Source organism: Oppia nitens, unplaced genomic scaffold, assembly GCF_028296485.1.
Source record: "Oppia nitens isolate AA-2021 unplaced genomic scaffold, nextdenovo-longstitch-racon4-pilon3 scaffold4_pilon_pilon_pilon, whole genome shotgun sequence".
NCBI lineage: Eukaryota > Metazoa > Arthropoda > Arachnida > Sarcoptiformes > Oppiidae > Oppia > Oppia nitens.
The window spans coordinates 4,684,201-4,699,444 of NW_026533232.1; the positions used below are offsets into that span (position 1 = coordinate 4,684,201).

Sequence of the window (15,244 nt, forward strand, 5' to 3'; positions counted from 1 at the left end):
TTAATCAAAATGAACCCAAAAATTATTTAGTATTTCAAATAGAAATGTGGTTTCGGTGCGGTTCAGACCACTAATTCATATGAAATAGGAGTGCAAACAAAAACATAAGTATATATTTAAACAATTGTGTAAAAAGAAAAAGAAAATCTATTTGTTTAGACAAATAATCAACCATTAGATAAATGCATTGCAAATGAATTTCAAAACCAAATGTCTTCATGTGTGGTAAGCAATTGTTTTCAAGTGATGCCTCATATGCTAAATGGTATTATTGTATGACATTTACATAACTGGCGACTGACACCTGCCATCAATTTATTGAAAGGCCACCGAAAGCTCGACCCTCACTGCTATTTAAGACAAAAATGTTTTGCTTTTCATCATTAGTCTACATATTTGTCTATCACTGCCCTATTGTTTGTAAATTCAAAGTCGACCAGAAAAACAAAGACTATTTTGATTAAAATATGTTATTTAACAATACATATCACAAAATGTTGAGTTGTATTGATATGATTCAAACTAACACATAGTAAAACATCTATACATCTATTGTATATACATTATAGTAAATATATATTATATATAACTTATATATACCGGTATAAGTATACTGTATTACAAACAACAAAATTGAAAGGAAAAAGAGGGGACAATATATGTGAATCATTCACAGCTGTTCACCGCTTGGGTAGTGTATTGTGCATTAGGCCGGGTGTGTGAAGCGTTAACTATTAATGATAGGCAATACTGAAAATATTCATCACAAGTATTATATATGATATGGTGTTTATTGCAAATAACAGCATAGGATCTGACTCAGCATCGCATCCACACATCACCTGCTGGTGAACATTGCTTTACTCTTATCTATACATTCATTGATTTTACAGCATTTCTATTAATTAACTCCAACAATAAAATTACAACTCTTAGCTATAGTATATACTGTACAGTATAATTGTTAAGTAACTGTACAACTAATTTGATTAAAAAAGCTAAATGTTTGCAATTTGTAAAGTGTTGTCGTAATGTAATCAAAACTCACGCCAACAATAGTTAAACTATAGTCGATATATACATAATAGTGTAATATACTGTATATACTATATAGCATATAAATAAATAAATATATACAAACAATAAATAGCACATATATGATATAATTTACTTTATATGATATAAAGCAATAAAACAATCAAAATATTTATTTAACAACATATGATATGTTAATAAACTGTTTATAAAATGACTTCTGAATGATTGAATGCTTCGCTATCTTTAAAATAACTTTAATTTTTATGATTGAATCAAATTTATAAAATTTCCATATTTTGATATTTTTATGACTAACGCTTCCAGACATGAGCTTCCAGTAAAAGCCAAGTAAAGAGCCTACAAATGATGAAATTGGCATTTCATGACTGGGCCACCCAACTACCCATCTATCCATTGGATTATCATTATATTAGAGATGATTTGCACACAAATGTTAGTTATGTCTCAAATTTGGGTTATTGACCAAAATTGTGACTCCAGAGGAAAGCATCGGTTGTTTGCAAAGATGCCTAAGAAGCTGCAAATGACAGTGTAATGGAAAGGGTGGATAAAAATGCTTTTACTATATTTGACTATATTTTCATTTAATAAACTATAGACATGTGTGCTATCATTGTTTAAAAAGAAAATCATTTATTTGATTTGAATATAAAAAACATATCAATAATATCATGTATTGCGACCACTGTTTTCAAGTGTTGTTTTCATTGGGATTGAGACTTGAATTGAACGATAAGGCAATCAAATATAAAATAAGAGCTCAAATATTACCAGACATTAACGTCTCCGTTGTGAACATTGGGAGGTCTTTAAGGGAGAAATACAATCTCATAGACTGTAATACAATCACTGTATAAATGGCTGTTCGATAGCAAAGCTTTGAAAACTCGATTCACATATACATAGACTTATAGTCCCTCTTATGTATAAAATTTATATATTACTCAATTGATATGTTTAGACTTAAAACACTTTCAATCTAATGTTTTATATAATAGTTTAATATTATACTTATTTTTAAAATAAATTGTTGGCCACTAAACAAAGCGTCTAATTTAGTCTAATTCAGATTAAATGGTTTTTATATGAAATGTATTTTTTATTTAAATATATAAAAAATAAATGCAAGAATTTTCTATGTCTGACCACCCCTGATGTGTATGTAGTGAATCCATTGAAAATAGCCCGGAGCTAACACTTCCCTAAGTGAATGTTAGTCTATGTTATAACGTTGAGGAACAACACCACCAAAAAGCTATTTATTGCTGATCTTACGTAACTTTGAGATCTCTTAAAAATATTAAAAGCACTTAAACCCATACCATACTAGCTATGGCTTGAAAATAACATTCCCCTCTTTTTAACAATATATTGCAATTTGTCAAAACTCCAGTTTTGATGCCTTTATTATATATTTTTTAAAAATAATACTAAAATAAAAGTTGCATTGATTTTTAATTAGCATTTCTATTATAATGGATGAGAAACAGCATAAACAAAACAAATGAATTCAATGGTAATGAAATGTCATTTGGATTTAATTCCGCAAAAGTGAACACAAATTATTTGAAAACCCTGTGCTCTGTGTGGGGACAGTCAGTGTCTCAGAGTTGCCCAAAAGCTAATCACATCAATATTTTGTATGTATTTATAAAAAGCCAATTATAATGCCTTTTGACTCAAACCTCTCACGGGAAACATGAGCTCAAACTTTCACTTAACTTATATAACGTCAAAGTTTTATAAAAATTAAGATAATTTTCTATTTTATTATATAATATCTATACTATTATATACTGTATATATTGTCAAATTTCACATTTACTTTAAAAATCTATAATACAATAATAAGATATACTTTATTTTAATAATACTTTGTTTGCGTTCTTTTGTTTTTACTGTTTTCGTTTTATATAAACATTATTTTTTTTAAGTATTTCAATCGATTTTATTTAATATAAAATATTTTTCGATATAAAAAATATATAAATAAATCCATAAAACATTTCATTTACATAGATTATTATAAATAATATAGTCTTGTTTTGGGGTGAAATCAATATTTATTTTAATAATATATTTTATGTAAAAGTTAGTATACAATTATATTTATGACTTATAATATTGTTGTAGTTATAACATAAATATGTGCATAACATTTACCATATGTTGTCAATTAGTCTGTAATTCAAAAATTTACAGATATATATATATATAGTTTTAAAATATATGCTTATCTAAATTGAAGATTTTTTATAATATAATAAATTTATAAAAAAAATAAAATAAACATTAAAAATATAGTTTTTAATTATTATTTAAATTAGCTACTATATATATTTTGTTATTAGCTAAACACCTATCAAAAAGTGAAAATAATAGTATATTTTATATAATATTCTAAATATATAGCAAATATAATATTTAAGATATATTATATTATAACTATAGTACAGTATATATTTTGCATATATGTTTAGAGAGTAAACTTTTTTGATAAATGTTTCAATCATTTGATTCTAGCTTTAGGGTAATAAAACATTAGAAAACATTTTTAGTGTTTGTATGGTTTATAAATGTAAGCAATCATTGGTGTGGATATAAATTAAGAAATATACCGATAAGCAAATAAAATTATTATTGTTAGTATTAATTAATTGAGTCATTTATTTAAAAAGTAAATGAATTATTTATTTTAAAGTAAATTATTGTCATATATTGTACAGTAAGTTATGTATTTTATATTGTAGTTTTACAAATAATAAAATTAATATTTTACTTAAAGGTATTTTCTTTAGTCAACTTATTTTTTTTTATTTATATTAATGTCTTAAGTTTGAGCAAAAAATATACAAAAAGTTATTATTATGGGAAATGTTAAATTTGAGAAAATATAAAATTTGCATTTTTTGTTTAATTCATAAATAAAAAAAATAATATAAAATTTGAATATCCTATGTATTTAAAAATATAATGTATATAATAGTATAATATTCTATATATAATATAATATTCAAAATATGATAATTACATTAACGTATAGTAAGTCTAAAGCATTTGAAATATTAATTTTGTTTAAAATTTTGAGATCTCAATCAATAATGTTATTCATTATAATATATAAATTTAGTCTATATTTATATTATGAATTCATTGTACATTTATAAAAGACTAAATGTTTAAAATCATCCAAATATTCATCTCTTAAATTAGAAACTAATTTCACTCTTCAGTTAAAACCTTTGGTTAAAAAAGTCAAATATAATATATTATCTATTTTTCAATAAAATTAACATTTTTCTTGTCACGCATTTTAATAAATAAATCAAACAAGGATTTAAAGCTCAAAAAAGTTAATATAACTTCAATAATCAGTTATATTACGATAATATTATTATTTATTGAGTTTTTACATAAAAGGTTCAATCTTTGCAAAGTATTAAAAACTAAATTATTATTTTAATTGAATAGAGTTTTGAGTGACAGTTATAAATGATTTTCATTTATTAAATTTGTTTTTAATTTCCGTTGCGTTCATCACTTGTGTTATATCATGTCTTTCACTTCCGAGACGTCTAAAGATAAACATAATATCAAGTGATGACCAAACCATTTGCTTTATGGCAACACTTTATCAACCAAACCATTATTTTGCTCTTATCCTTATTTGCTATATATATATATAGTATATTATAACAAAAATATCATTTATATAGTATAAAAACAATACAATGTATAATATTGTATTACAAAAACTATTCACAATCTTAAGCTTTGTTTTTTCAAACTTAGTTTCAATTAAAATATATTGCTTTCTATACTATTAATACAATATGTGTTACATTTTCATAATACATATAAAATGAGGGGTTGCTAAAGGTTTTCAATCTAAGGGGGGGATAAAATGAGAAAAATCTCGAAAAAACTTGGGGTATAGGATGGGGGTCGACAATTTTTATTGCATTTTTAAACAACAATTTTTACAAAAATTTTAGTAAATTCCCTATAAATTGTTTAACCCCTTACCCACCCTTTAGGAACCCTGATATAGAATATATAGCAGTAATTAAATTAAAATACATTATTTTGTTTTACATTAAAAAGTAATACCGTATTATATTTAATATATAAATAATATAATAATATCAATATTAATCACAAATGAGTTACAATTAAGTTATTGGTATCATATAATATGATTTATATTAGTATTAATAGAGTTATGATTCAAAAGATAAATTGTTTTTTTTTATTATATTTATAAATTATATACATTGTATAAATTATATCAAACATATTTGATTTTTGAGTAAACCAATGCAATAAGCAATTTATATAATTAGTAATATATATCAAATAAATTATTGTAACTTATCTTTGATTGTGATAAAGTATATCATCTTAAAATTATATTTACAAATAATATAAATATTTCATATGATATATTACATGTAAATTATAATTCTTTGTTGTAGAGAAAAAATAAAAAACAAAGTATTTATTTTAGACTTTAATATTAAATCAATGTTATTATTAAAATCAATGCTGTCTTCTGGTGTAATAATTTTATAATATTATAATTATAAGAGTTTGACAATCGATTATAATTAATTTTATTGTATTATTATATTCACGAATTCCTGAAAGGAATACGTATATGCATTCTAAAAGTCTGTCCGTCTGTCTGTCTGTCCCACGAGGACATAGGTTCGAATCCAGGCTCAGCTACAAAATTTTTTTTGATTTTTTTTTGTTTTTTTTCTTTTTTAAGTTAAGGAGATCGTATGAGAATGCTTTTGAAGCATTCTCAACTTGTTTTTTTATTTTTTAAAATTTTTTTTCCTTTTTAAGTTAAGGAATTCGTGTGGAAATGCTTTTAAAGCATTCTCAGCTGGTTTTATATTGCTTTATATTAATTTTAAACTACTTTTAATATAAGTTAAATTCAATAATTGAGATCATTATAATAAAATGTTATTCAATAAATATATGCAATTAATATATTTAAATATATTGTATATATCATATAAAAATTTTTATACCACTTGTACAGTAATACTGTATATTAAGTCCTATTAAATGCTATTTGTAATAGATTTTTGATAAAAGCATATATATTATACAGTATTATATCATTTTTATAATAACTTTGAAAAATTCTATCAAACAATGTGTAATATACTGTATATAACAGTAATTAATTAGTAGTTTTATTTGTATTATAATAGTTTATTTGTGTAATTAAATTATGACAATCACTGGTATAGTGTATTAACTTATTATACTTTATAATTATGTTTTATTATTATACCTAAAAAAATATTTGTAATAAAATTTATATTATTAACGAAATACCATTTAATTAGCTTTAATGTAAAATATTAATAAAATATAACAATATATATGAATAAGACGTAACATAATATATGAACGGATCATATATTGTTGTGATGACGTAATTGTTGTGTTTATTTGGTATCCATTTTGACGGATCAAGTGATGACCCATTGAATGATTGATTGATTACTTCTTGAGATCAACTAATCAGTAAATATATCACACATACGTATGTTTGACTCATTGGACTCAATCATAGATAATGATTAACTGTTAATGTATTGAATCGATAGATACCCTCAGCGTTAGTGACAGCAGTCGACACTTCCTCGAGATGTCAACTCTTCAACAACAGCGACGAGTGGTCGAGCAGTTGCGCAAAGAGTCACAAATGAAACGCATGAATGTGTCGACGGCTATTGAAGACTTGAAGGTATGACCACTTGTTATATTTCTGACCACAAATTAATTGATTGAATGTCTGTCTGTCTGTCTGTGCAGAAGTACATCTCGGATCACGAGAACGACGACTATCTGTTGGTTGGCTTTCATTCACAGAAAGCAAATCCTTTCCGAGAGAAGAGCTCGTGTTCTGTCCTTTGATTATTGGCCATCGGTTAACAATCACTTGAATTACTTGTAATTAACGATTGTTTTTACTATGACTTCCCGATTATCCGTTTCCCTCTTAACGTAATCATTATTATTATGATATTATTATATAACATAATACTATAGTATTATTATTATTATTATCAACGTATATAATATATAATTATATTATAAAATTTATTAAAATTTGTTAATTGACATTATATTAACTGCCATTTAGTTGAGGAACAGTTCATCACCAGTCAGGTGAAGGACTATTGATTTGTTGTATGAAAATATACTGTAATTAGATTGAAAGCCATGTAAACTGTCAATTGTCAGCCGTTTTTTCATTGATATCCTAAATTGATTTTAAAAGTGATATCTAAATCACAACTTTATATCTAAAGATATTCAAATGTATGCAATAATTGCATTCAAAAATGTTATGAAATGTTATTTAAATGTAATTATTATATAACAAAAATTAAAATTTCAAGAAGTTTGATTTTATTATAATAATCAATGAGTTATATTTTACCAAATGTTGAAAAAATTGTTGCTATAAATGTCTGGGTTTGAGGTCTGACTTTGAGCTCAATGTTTTCACAAAAATGCAAATATCTATCAAAACTTTAATATAGATTAAATAATTATTGATAAATACCTACATTTATACACTAAAAATATCATTATAAGAATAGTAGCAAATTTTTTATGAACAAACAAACTTTATTAAACATATTTAACAAATTTAAATCTATTATTATTTTCCCAAAGATGGTGTCAAATTAAAATTGCCTTGATCACTTATATTTATATTTAAAATTTGCTGCTTTTCTTTTATTGATAGCAATAGTAATTTTTGAGACTTGTTTTGTAAAACAATTTTATTCAATAATGTTATATAATTCCATTAGTTATGGGATTAAAAGTATTTTCTTTGGTAAATAATTATTGTTGAAAAGTAACAGTAAATTAAACTATTTATAACTATTATATTATAACTGATATATGTTTGGTAAATGCAAAATTTCAGTATAAATGATGAATAATTTTCTTTTGATAAATTGTTTATCTATTTTATTGCTATAATTGTATGCATTTATTATAAAAGGTTAACACAACTTCAAGCAACCTAAATAAATGTACGCTTATTTAAAAGCATTTTTATAAACAAATAAATACATTATTATTGTTATTATTATTTAAAAGTCTACAGAATTTATCAATAAAATAACATTTTAGCACAAATAATGATATTTAAATGACTGCCATATTATAATTATTAATATTTGTTAATTACTATATATTATTATATATGTACCGATAATGTATATGATGCTAAAATATTATTTAATTTTTAATGTTATAATACAAATGCCCGTTAAAACATACCATAAAATGTGCCCACAAATTGAAAGTAACTGATATACAGTATATATATATATAACTTTAGTCCATTTGTTGATAATTAGTTAAATACATTTAAATAATTATAATTTTATTTTAGATTAACGATAAATTTAATTTAAAATTTACAATTGAATCCAATTTTTGTTGTTAATGTGACAAACAATTGGTCAATGATTACAATCCGCAGCTCTTTTAAACTCTCGATAACATTATTTCACAGTTATTATAACAGATCCACAAATTGTTGTCAGTATTGAAATGTTTGCCATATATTGTTAATAAAATTTAGAGGATATTGTAATCTGAAAAAATTATATTAAAATAAAATTAATTTGAATTAAAATGATTATCAGTTTAATGTACAGTATATATAGTATAGTGAAGATTACAGTAAAATATTAGTACATTTCACGCTATGCCTTATGCTTCCAATCATTTGTGCTATTAATGGTTATAATTAAAAACATATATAAATTATATATAATATTATCGGTTATGCTATTAACTAATAATAACTTTAAAAAATTGATTGTTAATTACTTAAATTTTTATTGTTAAATTATTTTTTTTAATTATATACAATTAATTGGATGTTATATACTATATAATAAAGCACTACACATATTAATAAATGTTTAATATTTTCAAATTGTTTTGACATTTTAAAATGCTTATGTTTATTGATATTTATAATAACCTAATTTTATAATTAAAAATAAAATTTTATTTATAAAGTATTATCCAACATTTTATTATAGTTTATTATATTAGGATTTATTAATCATATAAAATTCAAATACATTACATAATAATTTATATATGTGATATATACTTTTGTTAATTTTGAAAATATTAAATATCGAAACTTTTTAATTAATGTCACAAACAATTTGAAAGCACAATATAAAATACAGTATATATAATGTATTACATTTAACTTATATATAAATTATAATAATTATTATTGTATTTGTGTTTTAGTTAAATAATTAAAGCATTTAAAATTTAGTTGATATAAAGTTATAAAATATAATGAAAATATTTATTTAAACAAAATCTGTTTGGAATTAATTACAACTATTAATACAAAAAACAGGTAAAAATTATTATAAATTATTAAATATATTGAAATGTTGATTAAAACAAAGTTTAAAACTGGAGCCAAAATAATATATAAACCAATAGTTAGTTACTGTAATTGAAAATAAAGTAATGTATTGTATGTTTGGCCGGTATTTACTTGTATTGTAGTTATGGTTAACATAAATAGTACCAAATGTGAGGCAAACAAATGGTATGATTTGTTGTCTAAAACTGTAGAGAAAGACTCAGTGACTCAGTTTGGCTGTCAATGTATACCATTGTATACAATGTATAGACAAATAGTGTGTCAATTGTATGACTTTTCTTCAATCATAGAGTACTGTATATTCATAGCATTGACTCCATTACTAAGCTATCGATTGCCCACTAAATCATGTTTTCACACATTTTTACTAACATTTGATTGATTTTAGATCTAATTTTAAGCCAATTATGTGTTAATTATATTTAAATTAAATTATTTATATGAATATATAGTGTAAGGCATTGATTGAATCATTAAAAATCATAAACAAAGTGTTGACACGAGTGGTGATTGTCCGCAATGGTGATGGCGTGGACTCCAAGACACGACGGTTTACAACAAATACTACAACTTCTTCGTGAATCACAATCACCTGACACTCAAACACAACGTACTGTTCAACAGGTCTGACATTGACATCGATAACAATGTTATGATAATAATTAATAATAATTATATTTATATAGAAATTAGAAGAATTAAACAAATTTCCCGATTTTAACAATTATCTCATATTTGTTTTGACAAAATTGAAAACTGAAGGTAAGACATACATTGATGGTTACGACAGATATATTAGTTATTTATTGACTGTCTATCAGATGAACCGACGCGTTCACTAAGTGGTCTCATATTGAAGAACAATGTGAGGGCACACTTACATCAATTTCCCGCAGAAGTGACTGAATTTATTAAAAGTGAATGTTTAGAGAGTGTGGGCGATCCGTCACCACTGATTAGGGCAACAGTCGGTATTCTGATCACTACTATAGCATCGAAGGGAGAACTAGTGAATTGGCCCAATTTGTTACCCCGATTGGTCCAAATGCTTGACTCAAATGATTATAGTTGTTGTGAGGGAGCGTTTGGTGCGCTCCAGAAGATATGTGAGGATTCGTCGGAAGTGTTGGACAGCGATGTTCTCGATCGACCGCTTAATATACTAATACCAAAGTTTTTACAATTCTTTACGCATAATAGTAATAAAATCAGATCACATGCTATCGCTTGTGTCAACCAATTCATTATGAGTCGGACTCAAGCATTGATGTTACACATCGACTCATTCATTGAGAATTTATTTCATTTGGCCACCGATGAAGATCCAGAAGTTCGTCGAAATGTTTGTCGAGCACTAGTCATGCTTCTGGAAGTTAGGATGGATCGACTTATTCCTCACATTCACAATATTATTGAGGTATACTTATTATCACTATTTATTAGAATTACGTTTAAAGCTATAAACAGAACCACCCTTTCCTTAATCGCACCTTTGGTTACATATAATTAGCCATTGGTTCAGACATGGAAAGGAAATTAAAAATCATTTAAACCCATTTCATTGACTATCAGTTAAACTAAAATATAATCAATGAAAGAATTTTTTGAAACAAGTATTTAACTAAATGAATGTCTGAACATATTGTAGTATATGTTAATGCGAACCCAAGACCAGGACGAGAATGTGGCTCTTGAGGCGTGTGAATTCTGGCTGTCACTCGCAGAACAACCCATTTGTAAAGAAGTACTTTCAGGACATTTGTCGCGATTGATTCCAATACTAATGAGACGAATGAAATATTCAGAAATTGACATAATTTTACTCAAAGGCGATATAGAAGAAGATGAAATGATTCCCGATAAAGAAGAGGACATAAAGCCTCGTTTTCATAGATCTAGAACTCATGCACAAAGACATATGGAAGATAATGAAGAGGAAAATAGCGAAGACGAATCAGATGATGATAGCGATGATAATTCATTATCCGATTGGAATCTTCGCAAGTGTTCTGCGGCTGCTCTTGACGTGTTGGCCAATGTTTTCCACGATGAACTCTTACCCGTAGTTTTGCCAATTCTAAAGGAAACACTCTTCCATCAGGATTGGGTCGTCAAAGAGTCGGCAGTACTTGCTTTGGGAGCTATTGCTGAGGGTATTTGAGTTGTCAATTGATTAGTCTTTGTTTTTATTATAATTGAATTTATTGTTGTTTGTGATGACAGGGTGTATGACAGGAATGATTCCTCATTTATCAGAATTGATTCCATATTTAATTAGTTCTCTCTCGGAAAAGAAAGCATTAGTCCGATCGATCACATGTTGGACGTTAAGCCGATATTCCCATTGGGTTGTCCAACAACAACACGACCGCTTTCTTAAGCCTTTAATGACAGAGGTTTGGTTTGTTGTACATTGTATTTGATATGTTTAGAGTAAATACTGAAAAAGATGTCTTATGTTATTATGAATACCATAGTTATTAAAGAGAGTATTAGACGCCAATAAACGAGTCCAAGAGGCGGCTTGCAGTGCATTCGCTACTCTTGAAGAGGAGGCGTGTACTGAGTTAGTCCCGTACTTGGAATTTATTCTTCAAACACTAGTCTTTGCATTTAGCAAATATCAGGTAATGGTTTGAAAGATTTGAAATTTTATTACTTATTTTAATAATGTATTTTTTTTGTTGTATAATTAGCACAAAAATTTATTAATATTATACGATGCTATCGGTACTCTTGCCGACTCAGTTGGACATCATTTGAATAAACAAGAATATATTAATCTCTTAATGCCTCCATTGATTCAGAAGTGGAATTTGCTCAAAGACGATGATAAAGATTTATTTCCACTTTTAGAGGTTTATAGAGATTTATAAATGATTTTTTGTTTCCAAATAATTTTAAAATGATTTAATTATAGTGTCTCTCATCTGTGGCCACAGCACTTCAATCGGGTTTTCTTCCTTATTGTGAACCTGTCTTTAGACGTTGTCTTTCTCTTGTCGAACAAACATTAAATTTAAATTTGGTATTAAATTACTTGATTTTAATTGTTTTTTAGATAATATCGCTGTTTATATTTACAGGCAAATGCCAGTCATCCGGATCAATTTGAACCACCAAATAAAGACTTTATGATAGTTGCTTTAGATTTGTTAAGTGGTTTGGCAGAAGGTCTTAATGGACACATAGAGTCTTTAGTTATGTCAAGTAATATAATGCAACTTTTGTACCAATGTATGCAGGTATGTATGTGTATATGATTTGACCCATTTTCAAGCTTACTATACAATTGCTTATATTTGATGGTAGGATCCGATGCCTGAAGTACGCCAGAGTTCATTTGCTCTATTGGGTGATCTGACAAAGGCTTGCTTTCAACACGTCAACCCTTTTATTGGTATTATATTTTTAGTAATTTAAATATTTTATTTATTATGTTTTAATTAAAAGTAATGATGATAATAGTAATATATAATTGAATTAATTTATGTGACTCAAGTATTCGTACTGGCTGATTTGCTTAATTATAAATTAAGATATAATTTTAAAATACAAAACAGTTATTAGATTATTATGATTATAAAATATATTTATTAATAATTAGGTGAATTTTTGCCAATATTGGGTCAAAATTTGAAGCCAGAATATATCTCAGTGTGCAATAATGCTACCTGGGCTATTGGAGAAATTGCTGTCAAATTGAACGCTGATATGAAACCTTACGTACCAATGGTTTTATCTCAATTAATTACAATTATAAATCAACCGGGAACTCCTAAAACTTTACTTGAAAATACAGGTTAGACATAAGTACACATTTCATGTATATTGTTTAATAGCTTTTTGCACACTTTATTTTTATTGTTTATTATATGTGTTTATTGTTTAATTAATTTATTTCTTTTTTCATTTCATTTTTTCGTGGCTTTCGTTTGTCTTTTATATAAATTTATTTTAAAAAATAATAATAAAAATGGCCAATCAATGGGTACGTATGTCCACAAATGATTGATAGCCATAACAATTGGTCGATTGGGTTTGGTTTGTGCCGAAGAAGTGGCCCCAATGTTACAACAGTTTATACGACCCTGGTCTGTATGATTTCACCATCTGTTTACTCATTTATTTTATATTATTTACTATAATGTTATTTTCACTGTCAAGTTATCGTCTTTTCAATTATTATAAAATTATTGTTTTACATTAACATAACATAAATTTAGTTTATCTTATTTGTAATTATTTGATTACCGGTAGGTGTTCCTCATTGCGTAATATTCGTGACAATGAAGAAAAAGATTCAGCATTTAGAGGAATATGTGGAATGATTGGAGTGAATCCGGGAGGTGTTGTCAATGACTTTATTTTCTTTTGTGATGCCATCGCCTCCTGGAATAGTCCCAAACCAGACCTCAAGCAAATGTTTCATGAGGTTTGAAATTTACCGGTAGTTGAATGAAAAGTTTATTAAATTAATTGATTATTTTCAGATACTTCATGGCTTTAAAAATCAAGTGGGAGACGACAGTTGGAACCGATTTTCTGAACAATTTCCCGTTGTTTTGAAGGAGAGACTCGCAGTTAATTATGGCGTCTAAATATAATCACAAAACAAATTAATGAATAATTGAACGAATGCCAGAACTTGTTTGGTATTTAAAGTGTTAACCAATTTACAGACTTTAGGCAGCAATCAATGAAACACTCATTTAAAAAACAATATATTGATGATTACCTAATATCTAATATTAGTATTTATTGTTATTTTCAACACTGATGTATTTGACTTTTTAATTACACGCTTCTAACTGTAAATGACTAGTACTAGTCTAGAAATGAATTGTCCATTAATTATCTTACGGTAAAATAATTTTAATGAATACAATTATAGGTAACAAATTGCATGAAATTTTGATTGACTTAAGTAACTAAAAATTTATTTATTTAAAAATAACGTATTGTTCGATAATATAAACCATTTCTTCACTCATTGCCTTTATTTTTAAAGTATATATAAAATTAAAAGTAATTTAGACATAGATTTTAATGAAATAGTGATGAGAGTTGAATTGGTGGTTAATATCGGAACAAATGAATGGTTGAGTCTATAAATTTGCCCCCTTTTATGGCATCAAATCCTAAACTAAACGTTAAGTGCCTTTCCCTATACAACAATGATCTCCCAATGAATACTTGAGTTGTTTCTGATTTTATTTTATATCAATATATGCTTCAAATGCATTCATAATTTACATTCAGTTATTGCCATATAATTTATTGGTTTACTTTCCATATAATTATAGCTCAATAGTATAATTATTTACCTAATTGTGACACATTTTTTGCTCATTTTTGCATTTGTTTTATTTGTTTGTTATATAACATTGTTTTCATTTTTTTTAAAGCTCTACTCCATTCACAACTCAGGTTTAGCAAACTTTTAATTAGTTTATCGATTATTTTCATAGGACTTATTTGTTGTGATTGACAACCATTTAACGTATATTTTTGGTTTATTACAAATTGTACATCAATTGAACTAACTGTGCCATTCAATGTGATCTTAGATTGTAATCCTTAAGTGGGGCCACACTTTGTATATATTGTATGACTGAATGATTGTTTAATAAATATCTAAATTATATTCACACAAAATATAACGAAATACTTTTTTAAAAATTGACTCAACTGTATATATCATTTGTTATT

General features: G+C 26.0%; 1 protein-coding gene across 2 annotated transcripts; it reads left to right on the forward strand.

The window, feature by feature from the left end:
* The first annotated feature begins 9,702 nt into the window (after positions 1-9,702).
* LOC128960505 (transportin-1-like) lies at positions 9,703-15,189 on the forward strand. 2 transcript variants are annotated; one of them, XM_054306604.1, is made up of 15 exons: positions 9,703-9,823; positions 9,985-10,156; positions 10,219-10,294; positions 10,354-10,949; positions 11,181-11,685; positions 11,756-11,928; positions 12,010-12,159; positions 12,229-12,390; positions 12,453-12,560; positions 12,619-12,777; positions 12,845-12,932; positions 13,140-13,334; positions 13,551-13,626; positions 13,793-13,967; positions 14,026-15,189. In XM_054306604.1, the coding sequence occupies exons 2-15, from the start codon at positions 10,052-10,054 to the stop codon at positions 14,131-14,133; spliced, it is 2,676 nt and encodes an 891-aa protein (XP_054162579.1). In that variant the 5' UTR covers positions 9,703-9,823; positions 9,985-10,051; the 3' UTR covers positions 14,134-15,189. The 2 variants fall into 2 exon arrangements, with proteins under 2 accessions (XP_054162579.1, XP_054162581.1); XM_054306606.1 differs by having other exon boundaries at positions 9,703-9,799.
* Positions 15,190-15,244: the final 55 nt, after the last annotated feature.